This window comes from Pelobates fuscus, chromosome 12 (genome assembly GCF_036172605.1).
Source record: "Pelobates fuscus isolate aPelFus1 chromosome 12, aPelFus1.pri, whole genome shotgun sequence".
Taxonomy (NCBI): domain Eukaryota; kingdom Metazoa; phylum Chordata; class Amphibia; order Anura; family Pelobatidae; genus Pelobates; species Pelobates fuscus.
In genome coordinates, this window is record NC_086328.1 from 45,889,916 (window position 1) to 45,916,537 (window position 26,622).

The window sequence follows — 26,622 nt, forward strand, 5'->3', positions numbered from 1 at the left end:
ACATTTTGCCTTAGTGAGAAATTGAGAAATTGTGTACTTGATTTTGTCTAAACATTTACCTCCTCTTCTGCAGTGACAGTGCCGCCACCATAGAGGGTCTGTGAATGTTAAACTAATGTAACACACCCCTTGCTCCTGGCTACTTCCTTTTTACGTGATTGGGGAATGTTCTAAGCAGAGCCAATCAGGCTGCACCAACCCCTGATGCTAACATGTTGGCTTTAGTGCCTCCCCTCTTCTACCATACAGCTGTCATGCAAGATCTGTGTGTATTATATTGTAGCACTCACTCTCTGCTCCTGTCTACCTAACACCCCCTTCTTACACAATAAGCTCTGCTGGGGAACTACTCAAAACTGGCTCTCCCCCCCCCTCCTCCATGATACTGACCTCAGTTATTAGCACATTAGTGTCGTAACTTTAGACATAGATGGCTATTGATTTATAGGGACAAGACTAAATCCTCAGTGATTTTATTACAGATTGTGTATATATATATATTATGATACTGCTAACGCAGTGTTTAATATTTTTATATTTTTTGTCTCTAGGATGAGAAGAAGAAAAAAGATAAAAAGCATGGAAGTGCTGCTGATAAAGATCATAAGAACCACTCTCCCCTGACACCAGATCTACCAGCAGTATGTGTTCCAGAAAACTCTCTGTTAAAACCAGAAGGTAAAGCTATGCCAGAAGGAAAGATATTTGAATGGCTTTGCCAGCCTAGAGCTTCCCATTTTGGTCTGTGAAGTCTGAATTTTTAGGTCAGGCCCTAGCCGCAGTTCCAATAATTAAAACATTTGAGTGGAATTGCTAAGTACGTTAACAGCCTTAGAGCTCTCTCACAGGGAAGGTGAAGACTCAAACAGCATGTGCCTATGCAGTATAGATTTGTACACGCACAGGGGGAAATTACGTTTCCTTCTCTGACATCTGGGGCAAAATCAGTCACATGATTATGTAGATAGACCGTACCAGCATACACTAGGCAAGCAGTTTCCACCTCCGATTACCTTAATTATGCAAACATAATAAACAGCCTTTTCTATAATTATTTTAATTATTATTATTATTGTAGTCCCAACAAATAATCTGCAATGTTTTGACTCCTTCAAGTGTCCTTCAGGCTTTGGTGAGACCACACTAGCCAAATGTTAAATTATACAGTTTACATGTTTACTTGAGAAATAGTGGTATCAGAAACCCATAGTGTATTTAGAGCTAATCAACTTCATGGAGCATACAAGGCATTAACACCTTCACCAGAAAAAAAAGAAATTGTAAAGAAAGTTAACACAATCCAATAAATAACCCATGTCTATTTGTGTGATTAAGTGCAGTAAGTTAAGATGATGTATTGCATCCCTACCCCTTTAATAGGATTGTATAATTACAACCATCATTGCGACACTACCTAGTTGGTCTCATTCAAAATTCAAGTTTGTTTTTTTTGTGGGGTGGGAGGAGTTTGCATAATTTTTTTTTTAATGTATTTAGGGGTGTGTTTGTGTGTTTTTTTTTTTTTGTTTTTTTTTTGTTTGTTTTTTATACACAATTTATCCTTAACCATTATTGCTTAGTATATTTTTTGCTGGTTATACAATCTTTAGTTTAAAATGATGGTTATACTGGATATTGTTTAGTCCTATTAGGATGCAATTATGTAATGATTCCCCTGCACTCACTGCACTTCATCATAGTTACATAGCTGAAAAGAGACTTGCGTCAATCAAGTTAAGCCTTCCTCACATTTGGTTTTTGCTGTTGATCCAAAAGATCATACATATAGTGCCTTTGCTTTGAACTCGATAACGGAAATATTCTAGTTGTCCTTCCCTTAATGACCTATGACAGAATATTTGTTTCCCTGCTGGTAACTGGATACCTCAGATATCATTAGATAACTGGGACTTCCCTTTATCAGCCGGGCCCCAGATGCTTTGTTTGCTGCATTCATAGTGAGCTCTGCAAACTGTCATTTGTATGGGGTTTTAAATTTCTATTGCTACAATGGACACACCAGGGAGTCCAAGGTATCAATAGACTCTTGGGGCTCTGCTCTGTATTTTTTAGTAAGCCCCAGAATTTTAATGAGCTATATGCTGTTCTGAGAACACTGCAGCTGAGAAATCAAGTTTAACCTCTGTGGTTCTTTGAGTGTAACTGGTGTTTTGGGAGACCCCCTGGATTGTCTCACTCCATGCCCCAATACTATTTTGATCAGTGCCAGGCTTTTCTAGTTGCCCAGCACCGATCACAATACATTGAAATTGCTATTTTGAGTATAACACATTTGCTTGTAATACTGAAAATAGCCAGTAGATGGCAGCAATATGTCACTCTGTTTTATCTTAGAATTTGCTAATAAAAGTGTGATATTATCAGAGGACACCCCTTTGGTTTAATATTGGATTATGCTTAGGATTAGGCTTGGGCTTCAGAATAGGGTTCTGGTTAGGAGCCAACATCAGCAGATTGACCACTACATATTTTACTGCTCTATTCACTGAGAAGATTTCCACGATCAGGTAAGAGATCTCTAATCTCTCTCCTACCCCGGCCAATACTTCCCCCAACCCCACTCCCTCCTTTTTGTCTATGCTCACTCGCAACTGCTACACCAGAAGAGGTTTCTGCCACGGTCCTCCCACCTCAACACCTGTTCCTTCGATCCTATTCCCTCATATCTTTTTCACACTCTTCCTTCTCCTGTTCTGCTTTTTACTAAAATATGTCAGAGGACAGGGAGAGATTGAATGAGCTCAAACATACAACCATAATCCCGGTTGTTAAAAAAAAAAAAAATTGACCCGAAATCCCATCCAACTACCACTCTATCTCACTACCACCATCCAAGATCCTTGAGAGAGTTGTGTATGCAAGATTGAATGACTGCCGATGATTTATTGCTGCTAAATCCAGTTTCTTCTCCAAAATCCTATTATTTTCTCCTAATAAACCTTGAGTTTTCTGCTGCTTCCCACACTGTTAATCACCAACCACTTTCCTTATCCTTCATAATCTCGGTCGGAGACCCTACTTTCTCTGCAAATCAGTGTTTTGTCAGTGTTCCCCATTGTTCTGTCCTTGGTCCCTTACTGTTTTAAATCTACACTGCCTCCCTTAGTAAACTCATCCGCTTCTTTGGCTTCTAATATCACTTCTATCTATGCAGGCAACACACAAATCTTTTCTGTCTTTATCTCACCGTCTCTCTTGATTTGTGTCTCTGACAACCTTTCTGCTATTTCTAACTGGATGGCTGCTAACTTCCTTAATGTAGTGGTTCTTCCATCTATAGCAAGCCTTAACGCTGTAAAAGCTGAGTTTTCAGAGAAAAGTCTGTTTCCATTTCTGCCTAGTAACAACTCTAGTGGCAGTCACTCTGACGGCCACCAGAGGTGCTTCCAAATTCAGTGCTGCACTGTGTGCACCACCTATTTTCAACCTCCCCATTCTTTGCATGGGGATGTGAACACTCCCCATAGTGATGCACTGGGTAAGGATCATGAGGATGGTATTGGATAAGGAAATGCTGATTGTATGCGCAATACCCTCCCAATGCTTTCCTATGAGAAAGCATTGTATTCGCTGATCATCAAGATGGATGATCTCAGCCATGGAGGCAGGGTGTTCTTTGATGCAAACCTCTCCTTCACCTTTCATGCCCAGTCATTTTCCAAATCCTGCTATTTCCATTACAAAACATCCAATTAGTACATGGACAACCAGGGACTGTATAATCTGAGTAATTAAACCTATTTTATGCTAGTTTCTCTGTTACATGCACCACTATTTAACGCCAAATGCGGCTAAGGTGCTGGTCCATGCCATTATCCTCTCTCACATTGACTACTGCAATCTGCTTCTCAGTGGTCTTATACTTTCCCAGCTTGCCCTGTTAGTCTATATTGAATGTGGCGAGGCTCACTATCCTGTCCACCCATGCCTCCCCCTCTGTCAGTCCCAGCACTGGCTTCCTATAAGATATAGGGCTTAATTTCAAATTCTGGTACTTGTTTACACATCTCTACATATCTTGGCTCCTACCTACCTATCCCACCCACGGCCCCTAAGCTCTGCTGAAGATCTGTGTCAATCCTTTGTTCATACTCACACCTGACACCCACTTTCAAGACTTCTCTAGGGCTGAACCGTGCCTATTGAACTCCCTTCCCTGCTCTCACCAAATCTCTGTTCCTTTGAAAAATAATTGAAAATTCACTTCTTTAGAAAAGCATATCAATTAGACTGGTAATAATAATAGCATTCCCTACCTACCCTTTGGTAACCCACCTTGCTTCCTCTCCTGCATTTGTGTCATCCCAAAAAAACTGCCTTCATTCTAAACTATTCTATCAATATCCTCTTCCCGCACATGAAATATATCTTACCCTTTGTTTAACTTTCCCCCACTCCCTCTAGAATATAAGCTTATTTCAGCAGGGCCTTCTGTTCCTGTGCATCCAACTCATCTTGCTACAGATACTTGTCTGTTAGTCCACCCATTGTACAGAACTGCAGAATTTGTTGGCACTTTGTAAATACTAATGATTGTGCTTACAATTGGGATTTGAATTTGGTTTAGAATTAGGGTTTGGTTTAGGGATACAATTAAAAGGACACTATAGTCACCAAGGTGCTTCCAAGTTCAGTGCCACACTATGTGCAGCATATACGTTTAACGTCTCCACGCTTTGCATGAAGACGCTGAACGCTCCCCATAGAGATTCATTGGATGTAGCCGAGCACAGTTTAGTGATTTCTTCTTTTTTATTAAAGTATTGCATATCAAGTTTACAAAATAAACTGCTAAATTGCATCTTGCATGCAAAAATAAAATAATACCATAAACGTTGCTGCTAAAAAGACTGTGTATAATAATGCTTAAAATGTACCATATTACATACCCCTTTTCACAAATGATATGAATTTATGGGGTGATTTGAACTGTAAAACTGCTACAATACGGGTCCATCAAATAGATCTATAAAAATTGTATTTCTAAAAACTAAAATAATCAGATCTCTTACATGGCACTGTAACTATGTAGTCTATCAATTTACTGAAATGTTGCTAAGCAGTTAATTTCCAGTGTATCTTTATGAGCCATAATAAAATCAATAAGCGATACCTCCCAATCAGTAAATATGTAAAGGAGATTTAACAATGACAGAAAAGGAAGCATTTTTTTTTATAATCGGAGACAAAATGGTGGAGGCTTATAGTTGCACAGATTTTTAAATCTTTGCAAACTAATCTGTTTAAAGGAAGTATGTACTAAAGGAGACAAGGGAATTACTTGCACCATAACTTATTACACAATGAGCATAAGTTGTTATGGTGCATGTTCATTTCATCATGGTACGTTTCTCATATTTGCAAATGTTTAGCCTTCACATATAGCAGAAGTCTGTTTTTCGCAAAATTATGCCTTACTGAGCCGCCATTCTTTTGTGGGTGCTGTGATTTAAACAAAATATTTTTTTTGTTTAGATGGGACCTAATTAGCCTGTCAAACCAATGCTACAAAGTAGATGTTATAGTATTTGTAACTAGGCATTTATGTTCTTATATTTTCATAGAAGAACAGACTCCACTTCAAGAAGCATTGAATCAGTTAGTGAGGCAGCTCCAGAGGTAAGTGCAACAAAATTAAAGAGCATTGCTTGTCAGTGGTGTGCAGGAATCACTGTTATTTAGGAGTTGCTAAACAAAGGATTAGACAGAAGTTGTAAATATAATGATGCCCATGAGCTGTTGTTGTCCATTAGAAGTCAGGACATATTCTCGTGACAGTTATTACTGCAATTTTCGGTTGGTTTTTTTTTGGTTTTTTTTTTATTCTACTCCTAAATGGCAGATAATTGAACAATGAGACTGCAAGGGCATGATCTACACACCAAGACCACTTCATTAAGCTAAAGTTGTGTTGGTGCTCAGTGTCCCTGTAATTAATTACATGTATTTAACAAAAAAAAAGTACAAAAGACATGGTACCATTATTAGCAATTTGTAACAGTGAAACTTGCATAAAAGAGGTTTGTTTTCTCAAAGTGCATGGTCCCAGCTTGTCCTTGTTCTAGTGCAGTGTTCTCCAAACTCTTGCCCTCTAGATGCTACTGGATTACAAGTCCCATGATTCTTTGAAATGAAATACCCAGAGAATTGTGGGCGTTGTAGTTCAGCAACATCTGTCGGGCACGAGTTTGGAGAACGCTGCTTTAGTGGGATGTAATGACAGCAGTATACTCTACCCAGCTTGCCTCTGACATTTGAGAGCACATATTTTATAATTTTTGCTAAAGATTTATTTTTCATAAATGCTGTAAGGATGAGTTTAGATTAGTGATCTATCATTCATTGCCTGTTAATAATGTGAAGCCCTGTTTCAGTTTGCGTAGTTTTCAGTACTATCTCACATATTACATTGAACCCAATATCTCTTTTCTGGATAACCACCACACCTGCAGGAACTCTACTTTACACTACTGTGTAAATGCTGCACTATAGGTCTGCAGATGAGGTAAAGCCAGCATTTTACTAGTGATTTTGTTGTTTGTTGTTTTATATTTACAGAAAGGATTCCAGTGCCTTCTTTTCCTTCCCTGTCACAGACTTTATTGCTCCTGGTTATTCCATGATTATTAAAAATCCAATGGATTTCAGCACGATGAAAGAGAAGATAAGGAATAATGAATATGAATCAATAGAAGAACTAAAGGTAATAAGAGCATCCTCCCACACTCTTCATGGTACTAGATGATGTTGGGAAGACTAAAGCAGAGTGATGCCTTCACATCTAGAGGTGACATTGTATTTAGGCTTGCACACTTTAAATCTTTCACTAATCAAATGGTTTATTTAAAACAAATGCTTGGAAATAAACAGATAAATCAGGCTGATGAAAGGTTATACTGATAAAGATAGGAGCTACCATCTGCCACATTGAACTGTTCGTTTATAAAGGAAACTCTTGCACCATGCAACCCTTACTTCTATCTGATTCACAATCGGAACTAAACATACTTAGCCACTATAAAACAAGACCTTGTGCACACAAACCTAACTGCCCAATGTTGAGTTTAGTGGTGCAAATCTATTATTAACCATTGCAACTTTATTTATAGTGCTCAGAATTCTAACTCACTGTGATTTTTTTTTTATCCCCTAATGTAGGAGAACTTCAAGCTAATATGTCACAATGCTATGATTTATAACAAGCCTGGTACAATTTATCACAAGGCTGCCAAGAAGCTTCTAAACTCCGGCATGAAAATTCTCAGCCAGGTAAAATAACTTAAATCCTTCTGTTTTCAGTAGCTAGCCATGTAAAAGCACAAATGCAGGCACTATTTCAAGAGTATAAATCAGGATAGAGTTGTATGAATGAAACATAAATGTAGATTGCTGTGTAAAGTGCTCTAGGTGGAAGTCTTACAATACGAAAAAAAAAATTGATATGCATACTCAGTTTATTTTCACCATGCACAATAAAATATTTTCCATGCATTCTCTTACACTCGGGAGATGTACAGCAAGGAAATGCATTCTATAAGAGCAAATAACTAAAATGTTCTCATATAACTTGTAGGGAGATTTATCGAAAGGTTGCAGAATAATGTGTCTGTGTTTTTTTGTTTTTTTTAAACTCCATGTTGAATTTTCAATTCTGAAAATATATATATTTTTTTTTTTAACCTTGTGTCTTTTATACACATGGTTATTCACCAAAGTGAGAATTTCATGAACTCAAGGTAAATTAAAGGTGACTAAAAGGTCAAATTATAGCTGAGAATGTTTTCTGCGTGGCCTTTCATTTTGAAATTCACTTTGAATCTCCAACAATTCTCACTTTTATTTTGCATTGCTTTTAAAAAAAAAAATAGATATATATATATATATATATATATATATATATATATCTTTCTCTACCTATCAGGGTTATTTACTATACATGTATTAATCTTTACTTTTCTGGTGTACTTACACCATTTTTATTTTGGCATAGAAAGCCCGGCAGGTAATGTGCACTTTTTTGCACAGTATTCTCAGTGGTATATAATTGTGGAATTGAAAATGACAGGATAGACAAATGGAAGGGCTTTTTCAGATCCTGTTTATAGCACTTTGATATAGGGTTTAACATCCCAAAAGTGCACTTTTCAGAACACTTTGATAAATCTCCCTAATTTTTTCACTATGTGTTTCACCCAGCTGGACCAATATTGTGTTTTTTTTCAGTAGTGTTTACTTTGTGTTCACTTCAGGAAAGAATTCAGAGTCTTAAACAGAGCATTGAATTCATGGCTGATCTTCACTGCGATGGCAAGGATAAAGAAAAAGGTGATGCACAAGGTAATGGGGATAGGACAGAAGATCAAATGAAAGACGAATCGATGGATACATCTGATGTTACAGCTTTCAAAAGCCCAATCAAGGACTTAAAACGGTACCTACACACTAAAATTTCAATTCCAAGCTTCAAGTACGGAGATATTTTACAGCAAAGTATCTATATTTAGAATACATTTTTTTGGGAAGTCCATAATTAAAGTTATGGGAATGCTTAAACATCAAAAGCAGAATAACAATTTATTTTCCCCTATTAATCCTTGTAATCCAGAGTTTATGTGAGTTAGTAACTCAAACAATCTAGGCATTTCTGTGTTTTTGGGTTGTTTCCTCCCCCCCCTCCGTAATCTACATTACTATGTAACTATGTACCTACTATTTACAGAAAAGATAAAGACCAGCTGGATGATAAACAAAAACTTACAGAAGCTGCAGCAGAAAAGGAACAGGAACTGATTGAGCAGATAATTAAGGAATCACTGGGCAAGTTAACAAAGAGAGTCATAAACAGCCAGGTAATACCCAGACACTTGTATGTAAATATCTATTTTAATTTCAGAAAGAAAAAGTTCCAGATTTAAAGGGACACTCCACTGCCCAAATACAAATTAAAAAAAAATCAGTTTAGTCGATATACCCCAAATGGAAACTTGCATGCATTTAATTATGCTTTTTTTTTTTATTATATATATTTTTTTTTTTTTTTTTACTGGAGGCATATCTAAAAATAGTTTGCAAACGCTACAGTTCTTTTGTATGCTGCATGTGCAAGCTCTTCCCTTCTAACCCCGCCCAGACTTTCTGTGGCTGTCCAATCACAGACATCCCAATGCAGCTCAATGAGAAGTCTTGCAAGGCAGGTGCTCTTAGCAATTGCTGCCTTTTGAGTTCAGTGCAAATAAGCTAACCAAACCTGGAAGTAACAGGACTTGTCGTCTGCTTCAAATCCAGGTGGGATGTAACCAAGTAAATTTATAAATGTCTATTTCTCTGTACTTTTTGCAAAATGAAAAAAAGACGACACACTCTTCACTCAAAGCTTTTCAGCAATCTAAAGTGTTTAAGGGGTCTAGAGTTATATATATGATATTTATGGTGACAGCATAAAATAATTTTCAATTAGAAACTCACAAATACAGTAGTACAGCAACTACACAAAGATATTGAAAATCAATACATGTACTAGACATTAAAAATGAGATTTGGGGACTCAATTCCATTGATTGAGGACCTATTCCTCAATAGTTGGGCTTGGAAATTTCAAAAGCTATCAATAAATGTTTGTTTGCTTGTTCAACTGTTTAACCGCTGGCGACCCTAGCATTAGCCAGCGGGCATATAGCTAAACCTCAAAGTACTCTGTGCAATTAAAAGCGCTTATAATATAATCAATGGAACGATCTATTATATAGCAGCTACATGCTAGTACCCTAACACTTAGCACACTTACATGCAAAAAACAAAAAGGAGGTAAATGGTGATATAAACAGTGGAGCACTGAATTTATATGACTTTCCCTTAAACAATAATGGAGCAACTAGCTCTTAACAGGGTATACTAGAGAAGAGAAAGATCTGTACAATAGGATAAGGATAAAGTGTAATGTATGCAATGACTTGGAGCAGAGCTGTATACCAGCATGTTCTGTATACACACCAATTACTCTGCTTTGTGTTAGCAAAGTATATGTGGCAAAACCCCTAAAGGTGACATTCCAGCTTGGCATATGGAGGCTGAACAGTAAGCAGACCTTGCATTGAATACAGTAGAAGCCCTGGTATTGCCATAATTTACCAATGCTGATGTGATTTAAGTCTATCCTCGTTGGGCTCTGCTTCATGTCAGTGCATTCATTACCCATCACACTTTATCCTTTTATTTTGGACTATGTACACTATTGTACATATCTTTCTCTTATCTAGTATACCCTGTTAAGATCTGTATTGCTCACTTATTGTTTAAGGTTAAGTCATTTAAATTTAGCGCTCCACTGGGTTTGTACAAATATGGGGCAAATTTTGACCCCCATAGGATTTATTAGCATCTCCATGCCACACTCGTCATGGCACAAGTGTAGGCATCTCGATTCACTGCTTGAACAATATTTCATATAAAGCATATATTTTAATAAAATACTGAAGTGACAAATCCAATTAAAGGTTGGAATTGGTATAACTATTACAAAATTATGAAAAATATCTTACATTGATTCACAATAAAATAAGATAATCTCACAGCCTTCTTCCTGATACCCAATATATACTAATGTTGTTTGTTTGTTTGTTTTTTCCTCTCAAATAGGAAACAGACATTTTGAAATTGGTCACAATATATCTGCCTACCACATCTGTTGTTAGATGTTTTTTGTTTTAATTGCTTAACATTAACATTTCCCTAATCTTACTTCTACCCTAAGCCTATTGCGTTATTCTTTCCTGTGCAGATGTCCGGCCATGATGAATTCAGTGGAAATTATATCTGACATTTGCTTGGTTAGTTTGCCAAAGATAAGTCCCCACTGACTTTAATAATATAATGAAATATCAAATGATAGAAAACCACAGTGAATAGATTCTCGTGTGTAAGATGTGCCTTTAAAAAAAACCTTTATTTCTTGCAGGTAGAATTTGATAGAAGGAAGCCTGATGGGACTACAACACTTGCTTTGCTTAATCCTGTGGATGCATTTATTGGAGGTATGCAATATCTGTACTGCATATAAAGCTTTCCTTATGTTAATGGGTTTAAATATGTGAATGATAAGAAAGATGTAATATAAACATCTTTAGAAATGCATAGATTAACCCCTTAAGGACCGGACTTTTTTTGCGATGTTGTACATTTGCGACCAGGCATCTTTTTGACACTTTTGTGGTGTTTGTGTTTAGCTGTAATTTTCCGCTCTCTCATTTACTGTTCCCATACAAATTATATATTGTTTTTTTTCAGGACAAAAGGGGCTTTCTTTACATACCATTATTTATATAATCTCATGTAATTTAATTTTTAAAAAATGAAAAAATATGATGAAAAATTGCAAAAAATACATGTTTTTTGACTTTTATGTAAAAAATCTTTTACTCCTCTACAAAAGCGAATGAAAAAAACTGCTAAATAGATTCAAAATGTTGTCCTGAGTTTAAAAATACCCAGTGTTTACATGCTTTTTGCAAATTTTTTTGCATGTTATAGGGCTATAGGTACAAGTAGGATATTGCGGTTTCAAAACCTATATTTTTAAAATGTATCAATAGTGACCTTGTAACACTATTATCTGTCATAAATCGCTAAATAACACCCCACATGTACATATTTTTTTTTAAAGTAGACAACCCAGGGTATTCAATATGGGGTATGTCCAGACTTTTTTAGTAGCCACTTAGTCGCAAACACTGGCCAAAGTTAGCGTTCATATTTGTTTGTGTGTGAAAAAAGTAAAAAACTAAATTGAACGCTAATTTTGGCCAGTGTTTGTGACTAAGTGGTTATTAAAAAAGACTGGACATACCCCATTTGCAATACCTTGGGTTGTCTACTTTTGCAAATGGTATGCCATCATGGGGGTAATTCTCATTCCTGGGCTACCATACGCTCTCAAAGGCAACGTAACCAACCTGGCCATTTTCAATGTAAAAATATGACCCATATATTTGACCCTGTAACTTTCAAAAACGCTATAAAACCTGTACATGGGGGGTACTGTTATACTCGGGAGACTTTGCTGAACACAAATATTAGTGTTTCAAAACTGGAAAATGTATCACAACAATTATATCATCAGTAAAAGTGCTGTTTGTGTGTGAAAAATGCAAAAAAAAGTCACTTTCACTGACAATATCATCGCTGTGATATGTTTTACTGTTTTGAATCACTAATATTTGTGTTCAGCGAAGTCTCCCGAGTAAAACAATACCCCCCATGTACAGGTTTTAGGGTGTCGTAGAACTTACAGGGTAAAATACAGTGATAGCAAATTAAATTCTCTGGACTTTCGGCCTGGGTTGGCAGGCAGGTCCCTTAAATTACAATCAATAAAATAACTTAATTATGTAAAAATATTACATAAATACGCACGTAGAATTTAAATATATATGCATATTTATATATTTGAAGTCTACGTGTATATTTATATAATTATTTATGTAATTTTGTATATGGACATATGAATAGTTCGTATTCTTTTTATTTATTTATATATACATAGATATATATATACAATTTCATTCTAAGTGTATTTTGATATAAATATATATATTAATATCAAAATACAGTTAGAATAAAATTTCGTATAGGTATATAATTTTTTTTTAAATTTTTATTATTTTTAATTTTTTTAGTTTAATTTAAATTACTTATTTGTAGTTTATAATAATATATATACAATATATATAGTTATTATATATATTATATATATACACGTGTGTAATTTAATTATAAGTGTATTTTTATATTAATATATGTACATATTAATATAAATACACTTAGTATGACATTATATATATATATGATATTTAGACGTATATTTTATATATATATATATATATATATATATATAATACGTCTATATATCACATATATATTTATTAACTTTAAACTTTATTTTTTTTATGATTTTACACTAAGCAGGGAGACTGCCTCTCAGCACAGACAGTCCCCCTGCAGGCAGAGACTAGGACACCTATTGTGACCATGTGGTCGCCCTGTTGGGCGATCACATGGCCACAGGGGTCCTAATCCGCCATGGGGAGACTGTCTGGGCTGCAGGCAGTCTCCCCACACCGGGAGCACCGCCGGGGGAACGACGGCGATCGGGTAAGTACATTGAACCGTCCTCGGTCCTTAAGGGGTTAAATATATCTTCTTGTGCATTTTGTAAATTTTTAAATGTAAATATAAGTCTAAAACTTTGGGTGTATGTCTCAGTGGACAGGATTTCCCGTTCTCAGAAGTGAAAATGAAAACACTATTCTAACCAAGGGCTAACAACCATTCTAAAAAAAAAAATCATATTAAAAGAATGGGCCATTTAAAGTTTGACAATATAAATAATTTCATCATACTTACCCTGTATTGATGCTGGTATGGATATATCCAGGAAAATAAAATTACGGTAATACCAGCAATAGAGTAAGGGAGGGAATTAAACACAAAATAAATCCACAGAGACTCTGAAATGAAAATGCCAATATAATAATTTAATATAGAATTAAGAGGCTCATGACCAAATATTTCTCCCATATTAAGAATTTTGGGTACAGACATCCAAGGTACAATGTCTAATGAACATTTGCTGATGACCATGTAGCGTCTCTGAGGTGCTTTCTATAAGAGGGTTAGTTGCAGCTGCAAGGATAAAGACAAGGATCTCATGGAATGGGCTCTTAGATCAGAAGGAACTTGAATGTCTTGAGGATAAGCTTTGAATATAGCCAAGATAATTCACTGACTCAAAGTAGGTTTAGATGCATGGAGGCCCTTGTTTTGTCCTGAAAAATTAAAGAAAAGCTTTAATGACTGCCTCCATTTACCTGTCTTGGATAAATAGCAAGGCACGTGGTGACTGATTTTCACAGGAGTAGATAGTGATAAAAGGCTGGTAAGACAATCTCTTAATTTAGATGAAAGTTAAAGATGACCTTAGGCCTAAACTCTGGAACTGTGGGAAGAACAGTTTTATCAGGATATAAAACAGTAAAACATTCTTCTGCGGATAAGGCTTGAATCTCTAAAATTCACCAGGTAATAGCAACCAAAAAAAAAGACACTTGAGGGTCAGAAGAAGGTCATCCTGCAAGGGTTCAAAAGTGTTCATAAACCATGGGATCCACAGCCTACCTAAATCCAGTAGGGTTGATAAAGCAGAGACCTGAACATGAAGGGATCTTAAGCGGAGTCATCTGTCCACACCTCCTTGAAGAAATTCCATCTTGAACTCTGTAATAGAGACTTCTTTATTGGTTAGTCCAGTCTACAAAAGACATAGATATCCCTCTTGATTGCATCAGTGTATGTCTATTACTGCTTCTGAAAATCCCTTGGAAATCGGGGTCCTCTGCTCAGTCTCCATGCCATCATATGTAGTTTGGAAGATGACGGATGAGATTGTGGTCCTTGTGTTGGCAATTTCGGCATCCAGGGAATCTCCCGTGGAGTTTCCGTTACTAGAGACCTGAGGAGGGGGCAACAGGGTTTGCGAGTCCAATGCAGGATGACTAAGCTGTTTCAGCTTGAGCTTTTTCAGTGTATTCCAGATTAGCTGGAATGGAGGAAGCAAATAGGCCAGGTTGGAGGACCAAGGGTTGTACATAAATGGCCTAAGCGATGAAAAACAGCACTCAAAAAAGTGAACAGCACTAAACCATTATTTTACAATGTGCAGCAAATAATTATAAAAGTGATAAATTCAGCAGCAACAAATGGAGATTGTACAAACCAGCAGCAATCAACCCTGGCTTTGGGTGTGAAAGGCTGGAGCCTTTCACACCCAGAGCCAGGGTTGATTAGGCTCTGTGAAATGTGAGTGTAAACTCTCAATATTTTAAAATAAGTGTGCACAACTATAAACTTGATATCAGGCAATGTTCTGTGTTTACAAAAATACCTCTACCTCTACCCATAGGATACATGTTGATTTTTGTAGGTATCCTGCAACTAAGGATAAACATATCTCCCAGGGGCTTTTCCTAAATGGGGCTACATACAGGGAGCTCTATGGAAATGCTATATAAAAATTTAGCCAAGGCAATATAAAATAAATAGTAATTACCTCAAAAACATGTCCGTAGCCAAGAGGATAATAAAGACTGGAGCTATAGGAAAGGTTATGACCTATTTATAATTAATTTCCTGTCCTAAGTGGGCAGAGCTAACCCTGTAGTGATGCCATGGTTTAGCCAGTAATATATTTTTAATGCATTGAAAATCTATTGTAAAAAACAAAGTTAAAGAAGTTAACTTTCAAAGTGTGGTGCACCGCACAGTATATTTAATATCTAAAACTCTCTTTTTTTCATTAGATTCTGGACAAGGCTCTCTTGCATCCACAGCAGGTCGTCTGCAATCAGGAGTTAATTCACTGCAAGGATTCAAAGAAGATAAGCGTAACAAGGTAACTCCAGGTAAATTAGATATTCCGAAATGGTGCAAAATAATGAATATGTCTTCTCTATTTCAGGTAAAATGGTGTAATGATTGTTTTGAATTTTTATTTTTTACAAATGTCTGTTATGAATTAAATGTATATGTTGTAATCATACTATACTCAAAGTTAAAAGCTATTAAAGGGACACTCCAGACCCATAGAGCACTTCCTTACGGATGTGCGTTATGTGTGAAGAGTCCTCTTTTTTTTTTTTTTTTTACAAAAAGTACAGATTTTAGTAAAAAATGGCATTTATCATATAGCATTTTTACCCCCACTGAGTGTAAATCAATCAGTCCTGATACTTCCTGGTTGTTTAGCTCAGTAGAGCTAAAATCAAGAGACAAGCAATTACTCAGAGCACCTGGCTTGCAAAGACTTCTTATTAAGCTGCATTGGGAAGTCTTTGATTGGACAGCCACAGAAAGTCTGGGAAGGTTTATCTATTAAAACGTTCGTTTAACCATTGTTTAGTCCACTGTCCAAAAAAAAACCAGGATTAAACAATGGTTTCTTTGGCTAGTTCTTAATGCAATAGCCGGCTTGGTCATCTGGCACCATCAGGTTGGAAATAATAATTTTTACTAGTTGCCACATAAGTGATTAGCCTGTTTGTAACATTATGTGAACAACTCATTTCAGCAGAAATGGAAGGTGTGTGCAAGGTAGTTTTTACTGCAGTTTGTGCATTGTATTATAGAATGACATTGTGATCCTCAGGCCTATATGTTCTGTAATTATAGTGCTGGCTCTCGGTAGCCCATCATAAGCCACCGGAGTCTGGCGTAGATCTTTAAATACTTGTACATTTCATGGAACCTACTTAACTGCAGCTTGGGATAGGATTTAGAGGGAGAACAAAAACATGTTGCCTCTGATGCCTATTTAATTAGTCATCCATGTGAAAGTTATACTCGCTGTCAGTTTAAAAGTCTCATATGTAGGCCTAAACAATGAGCACTAGTTGAATTTGTATTGCATTTAGTGTAACAATACAGGAGGGTTTTCCACTCTATATTTCCTGTTTGTCTGAATATGCTTCAGCTGCAAGTACTTTGTAACCTTGGGGTTGATACTAAATCCTGCATCTTCTAAACTAGCTAGAATTGACAAAATTAGTGTCCAGAAAGTCAGTTCGGGCAGAGTCTGGTAGCATAAGTAACCCACCTCAAGGTATCTCTAAAGACCAATGCATTTATATACTATATTTAAGTAAATATGTACAGACTTTTGTAGACTGCTTCATTTTTTTTGTCACAGTTATGATTTTACTGAGAAAGATGTTTTCTTCCTTAGTCTTATACTTGAATTATGGACCATTTTCCTCCTATGCACCATGTTATGATTCAACGTTTGCAAACATAAGCAAGGACGATTCGGATTTAATCTACTCTACATACGGAGAAGAGTCGAGTCTTCAAGGTTCTTGCAGGTAGAGTGATAACACCTTATTGTGGATGATTAAATAAAATAAACCTTCTAAACCATGTAACCTTTTGATAGAAAATTTACTATCCAGAGTAAAGGGCAGTGTATGAAATTGCTATTAAAGGACCACTATAGGCACCCAGACCACTTCAGCTTAATTAAGTGGTCTGGGTGCCAGGTCCAGCTAGGATTAACCCTTTCTTCTCTTAACATAGCAGTTTCAGAGAAACTGCTATGTTTACCTTTGGGTTAATCCAGCCTCTAGTGGCTGTCTCATTGACAGGCGCTTCCACGCTTCTCATTGTGATTTTCACAGTGAGAAGACACCAACGTCCATAGGAAAGCATTGAGAATGAACCCCAAGGTTCATAAGACTGGCTGAATGCGCGCGCGGCTCCTGCCGCGCATGCACATTCAGCCGATGACGGCGAGGAGGAGGAGAGTTCCCCGCCCGGCGCTGGAAAAAGAGGTAAATTGAACCCCTTTCCTCCCCCTGGAGCCTGGCGGGAGGGGGGCCCTGAGGTTGGGGGCACCCTCAGGGCACTATAGTGCCAGGAAAACAAGTGTTTTCCTGGCACTATAGTGGTCCTTTAATTTATTTAGACTTCTTATGTGAATATAGATGTTGTTGCTAATTACTGTTGGGCCAAAGCTGGTATTACTGAGATTACAGAAGGACTGTGACTCAACAATTCAATAAGCGTTTTAACTGAAGCATCGATCATATCAAGTAAACTGCTTATGGGTGGCACTGTTCTGAATTATCCTAGTATTCTAGCAATGTAAGAGATTAAAAAAAAAAAAAGTGTCAACTAATTCTTTCACAAATAATAAGAGTAGCAATCAGTATCTTTTTATGGCGTATGATGCAGACATACAAATATAGTCTGAATCTGCCATGGGAAAGGTGTGCCGTTCCACCTTTGTGCTATTGTTAAAAGGTCATCTTGACCCAGTGAAAGGAAACCGCATGGCGTTGCCCAAAGAATTATGTAGTGCAGGGAGTTTACTTTGTATTGTTTACTTATCAAAAAAGCTGTCTGATTTGTTTAGTTTTAAAAGTTATTGTATTTTGACTGAGCTGGTGGCGTGTCATGTGTACTCTCTATTTAGATATTCTATTTTCAATAAGTTAATCATTTTTAACACAGTAAGTGTATAATTACAGGGTTATTCACTTGTCCAGATGGACAGAATCCAATGAAATTAGAGTATTCTGACTGGAATGTCAATTCTCATATCTACCAAATGTGCCACATAGAAATGTAAAAAGAAAAAAAAGCCCAGTAGGTGCTCATAGTAAGAAGAAAATAAACATGTTTCTGATTTCTCCTACTACGCCTGGGCAGTAGCAATGACCATGATACATCAGTCCCAATACATACAATAAAAACCAAAGAAAAGAGTTAACTGCACACTATGCTAAATAAACATAGAAACATAAACATAGAATGTGACGGCAGATGAGAACCATTCGGCCCATCTAGTCTGCCCAGTTTTCTAAATACTTTCATTAGTCCCTGGCCTTATCTTATAGTTAGGATAGCCTTATGCCTATCCCACGCATGCTTAAACTCCTTCACTGTGTTAACCTCTACCACTTCAGCTGGAAGGCTATTCCATGCATCCACTTCCCTCTCAGTAAAGTAATACTTCCTGATATTATTTTTAAACCTTTGTCCCTCTAATTTAAGACTGTCCTCTTGTTGTGGTAGTTTTTCTTCTTTTAACCCCTTAAGGACACATGACGTGTGAGACATGTCATGATTCCCTTTTATTCCAGAAGTTTGGTCCTTAAGGGGTTAAATATAGTCTCCTCCTTTACTGTGTTGATTCCCTTTATGTATTTAAATGTTTCTATCATATCCCCCCCATCTCGTCTTTCCTCCAAGCTATACATGTTAAGATCCTTTACCTTTCCTGGTAAGTTTTATCCTGCAATCCATGAACCAGTTTAGTAGCCCTTCATTGAACTCTCTCTAAGGTATCAATATCCTTCTGAAGATACGGTCTCCAGTACTGTGTACAATACTCCAAGTGAGGTCTCACCAGTGTTCTGTACAATGGCATGAGCACTTCCCTCTTTCTACTGCTAATACCTCTCCCTATACAACCAAGCATTCTGCTAGCATTTCCTGCTGCTCTATTACATTGTCTGCCTACCTTTAAGTCATCAGAAATAATCACCCCTAAATCCCTTTCCTCAGATGTTGAGGTTAGGATTCTATCAAATATTCTGTACTCTGCCCTTGGGTTTTTTAAATCCCTTATTTACATTTAAATAACTGGAGTTTTTTTGTTTTGTTTTAATTCTCTATTTTTGGTGCACAGGTAAATACACAAGTATATGCCTTGCCTTGACAGCAAAGGCAAGAGCAGTCATATCAACGTAATATAACAAGAGCATTGTATTTGGAAAGCGGTACGTTTACGTGAATATATCCATGAACAAGATATCTTAACTAGCAATACGCATATTACGCATTTATGTATATCAAGGGTGCAGCCCCAGAGGAAGAAGGGAGACTGTACAAATCAGCTTTTCTAACAGAGTACAACTAACATCTTCTAGGTCTAGTATTGACACTATATGTGAGGCCAGTAGAGAGTGTATATAGGCAGGGTATTATATACTAGGTGTCTATTATTGAACCAGCTATGTAGGAGGTAGCAGCGTATGAGCGAGTTGCTCTGTGATTCATGAGCGTAAAACCTACGAGTAATACTTGAGTAGCCAACACAATAAATCTACAAAATTGTATGTAGCAAGGATTGTGAATGTGTGGGTATCTTTGGCTCTCCGAGGGAGTAAGCACCCCTGACCAAGGGGGTTTCTGGGGTGGGGGGGAGGTTGCGCACCACATGGTGGCGTGCCTAGTGTGTATGTGAGACTAGACCTAGACTGCACCCAAAGCCAAGACCTTAAAATTGGTGGTAAAAACAACAAATAATATTGGATGTATAATTCAGAAACAGAACAAAAACACAAGATAGGGGATTCTGTGTGACAGCTTTGTCTTCTCCAGTGTCAGTCAGGTGACCGGTGGAGTCTGTGGTGAGAGCAGGTCCTGGATCCCATACATGTAGGTTATGTGGAGGTGGCAGGTATTGGGTCACGAGGCAAAGAGTGGAGAGTAGTGTAGGTGCCTTGGTTCCATACGTGAGTTTGTGGACAGTTCCATTGTGCGTGATGAGGAGGGTTCTCGGTGTTGCCGATCTATAGGCCACCTCTGCAAAACATAGTCGATTAGTAAGTGTATTTTGTGATTTTCGCCACTGAAGTGTGGCCTTGGTCAAATATTGGTAGAAGGACAGTTGCATGTTTTCAAATGACAGTGGGGGTCTTACTCATCACCGCTGCCATGATGTGGCCCTTGTCTTAATATGTGAAGCATCAGGTGATGATATCTTCAGTAATTGGGACGGGTTATTGTTGGGAGGTGAAATAGTTCAGCAATAGTGAACTTTTTGGCCAAAGCCAGTAGTAAAAGAGTAGTCTTCTTATGTAGTGTTTGTAATTCCTCCATAGTGATCGCGGGTGGTACCCCACAGATTTTAAGATGACTGCGGCGGTACCGGTCTTCCTGTGCGTCCATTTGCAGTGATATAGTCTGCTGGATAGCCTGCTGTCAGAGCTTTGTTTTTTTCATATTGGCCATTTCATCACGTATTTTCCCTATATCCGCCTGTGTGGCCTTCGCCCTCTGTGATTTGCTGCATGTCTGTTTTTAGGGAAGCCACATCTGCAGTTAGGAGCCTGGGGATTTCCAATAAAGTGTTCTGCATGTTTTGTAAGTTCACTTTGTAGCAGTGGCTGTACCCTCAGAGGTGTCTCTGGACAGGGTCTGCGTGCTTTCCTGTGGTGCTTGATTGTGAGTAAGGGCCTGGCTTGGTAAGCTTTGGGTGGCTGGCACTTTCCTCTGAAGCAAAGTTCCAGTGTCCCGTTGGTAAGCTGTTGTAATGGGCTGTGGTCTCTGAGAACGGCACCCCATTGTTTTTTTTGGTTTCGGAGGACTGCAGTGCGGCTATTTGGAGCATCGGGGGATCCGTTCAGGCCTGTCCTGCCAAAAAGTTCCTCGAGGTTACGGGGTGCCGATTAGGTAGTAGGCCCCAGTTCTTCGTTTCGGCTTCTGGGTGTATAAAAATGTCCTCTAGTGATGCAGTGGGAGTTCCCTAGACTGTGCCCAGTGTTTAGGGGGCTGGATGGTGCAGGTGAGTTGCAGGATTACAACCGATTCCACTGAGCTTTGGAGCAACCAGAAATGGTGTCAAGACCGTCTCGCTGTCAGGGTCCATCTGCTCATAACTGGAGATTTTTAGTATCACTCCAATGGCCATTAAAGTATAAGCTCATCTGCCATGTTAAGGCAAAACCTCTTAGTTGAGTCTGGATTGCCATGGGAAAAAAAGTTAATCTCTAGTTTAAGGCAGAATGGAGCATATTTATGTGAATTGCAGTGGGGAGTGGATTGGCCAGATCCTGTGACATTGTGATAGCTTGAAGCTAGGTAATCTGTGCTGTTTTTTTTTTTTTTTGTTTGTTTAATGTTCTTTATATAAACACTTACATCTGCTCTCCTGTGCATCTCAGTAAACAACTGTTGTGGGGGAACAAAGAAATTACCCTTCCAGAGAAGTGAAAGTGCTGCTTTTACATTTTTTCTTTTCTGTTAAGGTGGCTGTAACTTTGCTAGTCCACAAGGCATTGTAGCTATTATATGCACATCCCTGCTAGTCAACTCTTGCACGTACTCTTCACCCAGTTCTCTTAGATTGAAGGATTATCTTTCAATTAATTATCCAATGTTCATATTTCTAGGCAACAGTGATCTTTTTATACAGCTCTAACAGTGTTGTGGCTTACAAAGTGCAACAAGGGAAATTGGTTCTACTTTTTTCAAATCTCTACTGGTCAAAATGTAATTTTCATCTGTAATCTCCATATTCTTACAGTATTTGATTTTTCATTATCATATATGATGTATAATCTGTTTTTTATGTTTATAGCATCCAGGCGTTCTTGGAGAATACACTGGATCGACCATATGGGATGGCCGAGTCTATCCTTGACGCCTTTACAAATGGAGAATATTCAAGAGTGCAGAGAGATCAGGACATGGTAAGTAAAGCTCACTGCTTTAATCACCTCTAAATGCAGGTTGGAATGGATTTACTTGTAAGAATAGGAGAGTATGTGTAACATTGTACCCAATATGTTATTTACTGAACTGGGAATCAGTAATACACTGAGAATGAAATAGCAAATTGTGGGACAAAATATACCAATTGAAATTGTATCCAACTTTAGGTTGCAGATTTCAGGTTAAAATAGGTTACTGAATAATTAACTATTTATTTATCATCCTAGGTGACAGCAGCCACCAGGGATTGTCCAGCTGTGACGGATTGTAGCAGTGCCTCTGACCAGTTTGCCTATTTAAAATCTGTATTTGGACCAGGTTTTTTTGAGGACCACTTTGATTCAGTGGGTAAGGAAGCTGCTTTTTTGCGAAGGGGGCGGAATATGTTGGCACTGTATTAAGGATTGTAAGTGTAAGGGCATCTTTGTTCCACAGATATTGATTATTGGGATAGACAATATTAAATGTGTGCAGGGGGGGTTCTTGCCTTTTCTTGCACACTCTTTTTTGGGTCTATTCACAACCTAGTTTAAATTTTCAAACAAAGATAGCTGAACTGAACTTTTGTCCAATTCAGAACAAATCACTATATTATAATCAGTTATTTTCCAAAGTTAGAATTCAGACTGAATTTCAAATTGAAGGTCATAGTCGCTGATATGAAAGCATAGCTGACTTGGAGAATTTTTCCATTTTGGCTATTTTGACCTTGAATGTAAAGTTTACATTGACTACCAATTTAGAAATATTTACAAAAAAATGAAAATTTACACAATGTGGTCTCAATAGGGTTGTCAAATTACAGAATGCAGTTCAACCACAGGGTGTGAGGGATCTGGAGTTTAAACAACCCAGAACTACATTGTGCTTTTCCTTTTTTTTTTTTTTCTTACTAATTTGCTTTTTAGAAAGATTTGGTGCATTACAGATCATGGTGAAGTATTTAGTAGATGCTGGTCCAACCACCTTATAGTATACTTTTAACCAATTAATGTAGGTCATAGATCTTACCAGATATCACAGTGATTATTCTAACAATCATTGCATTACAATTTTATTCTGTACACCTGGATTTATTTTCAATGTAGTATTCAGTTTTATATTTTTATTCTTTAAGCTAATTCTATTATTTAGTTGTTGTTTTTTGTAACTTAATTTCTATGTCAATATGTCAGTCTGTAATTGTACTGTCCTGTGTTTTCATGACTGACTTTACATATTCCTTTGTAGAAGCAAAATCTTTCCAGAAGAAGCTTGATGAAACCACTAAGCTCATTTGGGAGCTGCAGGAAGTTCAGAATGAACGATTGAGCAGTAAACCTCCCCAGAACATGATCTGTCTTCTTGCCCCATCTTCCAAGGAAACACAGCTAGGTATGTTGCCCAGTGTTTTAACAAGGCTTGTGCACAAATGTGTTGTTTTTTTTTCTAAAGCTGTCAAATTCAGTCCATCTGGGATTTACCTGTGGAGTCTTAAGATTTCACAGGTATATTCCAGACCAAACAATTTAATGCCTCAAGCCTGTCAAATCATTATCTATACTGATATCTAAGTGTTTGTGTATCACAATATTAAGCTGAGCAAAAAGACAGGATACCGCCGCTCCTCCATATAATACATTGCCCAGGGTAAAAAAAAAATTATTAATTGCCCCTGGAGCAGCAATGTTCCTCCTCAAGGTGTCTTTTACACGAATATATGTCAGTGGTTTATTTACCTCTGAGCAAGCAAATGAAAATGTGTCTTAAGTTTAGTACCACTGCTGTAAAATCTACAAATATCTGAAATATAACGTAGACCAGGTGTCCGAATTTTCACTCTCCTTTGGTCAGTAGAAATTAATCACTGGGAGAGTATGCCATGGACTCTCCAGGCTTGCACTGGCAAGTAACTAATAAGGCCTGGCTAGGAACGTAGGATTTGAAATGTCATGGCATGATGTAGACATGTATCCTGTGCTTATTACATATAGATTATAATATAGGGTAAAATCAAAGCGGCTGTCATAGTATTTTCCTTTTCCTCTTTGTATCTTAATGAATACACTTTGCCACTTGCCTTTGTTTACAATATTTTTCTTGCTTGTGCCGGATCTCATTACATTGACGTCTCCATTTTCTTCTCCTCTGCCTGTGAAATGTGCAGTTTGTCTTTCTGCTGTATTATTTTGACTGATGGATTGATAAACCCTACATTTTCCTATGTATTGTTAAAAAGTAAAGTGAATTTTAAAACTGAAATAGAGCAGCTTTAAGACTTACTTACCTTTTCTTTCTGTTAAAGCTGAAAGTGTAAATGAGAATTTGAGACAACTAGCACGGCAAGTGCAACCTGGAGATATTGTCAGTATTGCAGGTATCCGGAAAGCTATGGGTATTTCTGACATTTTGCTGAGAACAGAAGAGGCAGTGGTGGATTTAACAGGTATGTTTCTCCTTCCCAATATTCTCAGACATCTATGGTTTAAAATAGAGCTGTCCTCAAAATGTTTACAGCTTATTTCATTGAATTTATGCAAATACATATTTTTTTATTTCCTTTGCAATACAGAACAGTTTTCTGAATCCACACACATTTGATCTTTCTCCTACAACGCTCTTGTTTTACACACCCATACAAGCTACAATGGTGCACAATATTGTTTTGAGAAGGCTAAAGTTTGTCTCAGGAGAAAGGACACATCAAGCACATATGTTAGAAAACCAATGTCCTTTAAAAAAATCACAATAAAGATGCTTATTGGGACACTTTAGTCATCAAAACAACTTTAGCTTAATGAAGCAGTTTTGGTGTATAGATCGTGTGGCTACAGTCTCACTGCTTAGGTCTCTGCCATTTAGGTGTTAAATCACTTTGTTTATTCAGGTTTAGTCACACATTCCTGCATGCATCCCTGTGACTTACATAGCCTTCCTAAACACTTCATATTAAGAGTCATCTAATGCTTACACTTCTTTTATTGCAAATATGTTTAAATTTCAAGTTTTGTTTTTTATCTCCTGCTCTGTTAATAACTTGCTAGACCCTACATGAGCCTCCTGTGTATAATTAAAGCTCAATTTACAGAACAGGAGATGAAAACTTTTAAAGTAAGTTACATCATATTGAAAATTAAACATGTTCATTTTCATGCAGGCTGTCACACTCAGGGGAGGTGTGGCTAGGGCTACATAAACCGAAATTAAAATGATTTAAGGGAATAATAAATAGCACTAAATTAAGCAGTGATACTTCAGATCAGAGGCGTGACTAGAAACCACAGGGCCCTGGTTTAAAAATTGCCCTGGGGCACTCTTCCCCCCCCCCCCCCCTCCGACACACACCTATACAGACAGACAGATATATACAGATACATATACAAAATTAGTCACCTTCCTGTTTCCTACCTTTTAGGAAGTGTGACTTCCCTGTGGTGGCTCAGGCTGATGGGAGTCAGAATTCCCACTCTGACTCCCTCCTCTCCTTGATCCCAGTGGTTGCTGGGAGGAGTGACCAGTCACTTCCTCCCAGCGTCTGATGTCACCACAGGGGTCGCAGCTGCGACTGGGCCCGTCATTCCAGGGGACCCAGCCACCCTCGGACCCCTGCGACCGAATGTCCGCCGCCATGCGTTGTGGCCGCACTGAATAAGCCCATGCTGTTGGGGCCACCAGATGGCAATGAATTTCCAGGGGGCCAGGTCAGCGCAGCGGCCCTAGCGACCGTGGTAGTTTCACCACTGCTTCAGATTAATGGTCTATACACAAAAGCAGCTTTATTAAGCTAAAGTTTTGGTGACTATAGTGTCCCTTTAATTGATCCTTACATTGCAAGTTTCCCTATATATAAAAGCTAATATTACCACAATATATTCATATTTAATAATTCTCTTCTCTAGACAAACCTACCACTGAAGCCTTTACCGAAAATGGAACAGAATGTCAGCCAGTTGGAACGTAAATCCACTTAATGTTTTGTAAATTAATGTAAACCAAATGTTTTAATGCTATTAAACCTGAATCTTGTGTTTTTTCACAAAACTGACGTGTGGGGATGTTTTTTTTTTATTTTACTCTTACAACCCCACTGGTAATTTTTCAGGTATTGAGAATAGGTCTCATGTATAGTTTTGCACATTTCCTTATATTACAACAAGTGGTTTTATTTCGGTCACATTAAAGAACACTCCATGAGCACATTAATTAGAAACCAATATGAAAGCAATCTTTGGATATATAAGAATTTATTAGTAAAAATTAAAGTAGGAGGGAAGGAAAAGTAACTCCTAAAATGTGTGAAGGGGATGCATTTACACAAACATTTGCAATTAACTTCCTTTGCAATACAGAACAGTGGGGACAAATACATGAGTGTTTCAACTACAGTACACCACAAAGAAATGAAGGAACACTGCAGGCACCATAAGCTGTGCCCAAACCATACTACCACCAGTTTGTCATATTATGGGATGGCATTCCTGGCACTATAGCAGTGCACTCACTGCTTGCAGTATTCTTTTGAAGACTTGACTATCCCTTCAACATGATTTAGAATGTTCTTAGTTCACATAGATGCAT

General features: G+C 37.6%; 1 protein-coding gene across 1 annotated transcript in view; it reads left to right on the forward strand.

Annotated features, from left to right (window-relative positions):
* The window catches only part of BRD7 (bromodomain containing 7), a 28,980-nt gene extending 2,895 nt beyond the window's left edge, over positions 1–26,085 (forward strand). The window contains exons 3-16 of the mRNA XM_063437628.1: positions 552–678; positions 5,586–5,640; positions 6,580–6,724; positions 7,180–7,290; positions 8,271–8,452; positions 8,741–8,870; positions 10,976–11,051; positions 15,372–15,473; positions 16,793–16,928; positions 21,932–22,043; positions 22,293–22,413; positions 23,296–23,439; positions 24,350–24,490; positions 25,944–26,085. Of these exons, the coding sequence (XP_063293698.1) occupies positions 552–678; positions 5,586–5,640; positions 6,580–6,724; positions 7,180–7,290; positions 8,271–8,452; positions 8,741–8,870; positions 10,976–11,051; positions 15,372–15,473; positions 16,793–16,928; positions 21,932–22,043; positions 22,293–22,413; positions 23,296–23,439; positions 24,350–24,490; positions 25,944–26,005 (1,644 nt within the window). The 3' untranslated portion in view covers positions 26,006–26,085. The remainder of the gene's footprint in view (positions 1–551; positions 679–5,585; positions 5,641–6,579; positions 6,725–7,179; positions 7,291–8,270; positions 8,453–8,740; positions 8,871–10,975; positions 11,052–15,371; positions 15,474–16,792; positions 16,929–21,931; positions 22,044–22,292; positions 22,414–23,295; positions 23,440–24,349; positions 24,491–25,943) is intronic.
* The last annotated feature ends 537 nt before the right edge of the window (positions 26,086–26,622 follow it).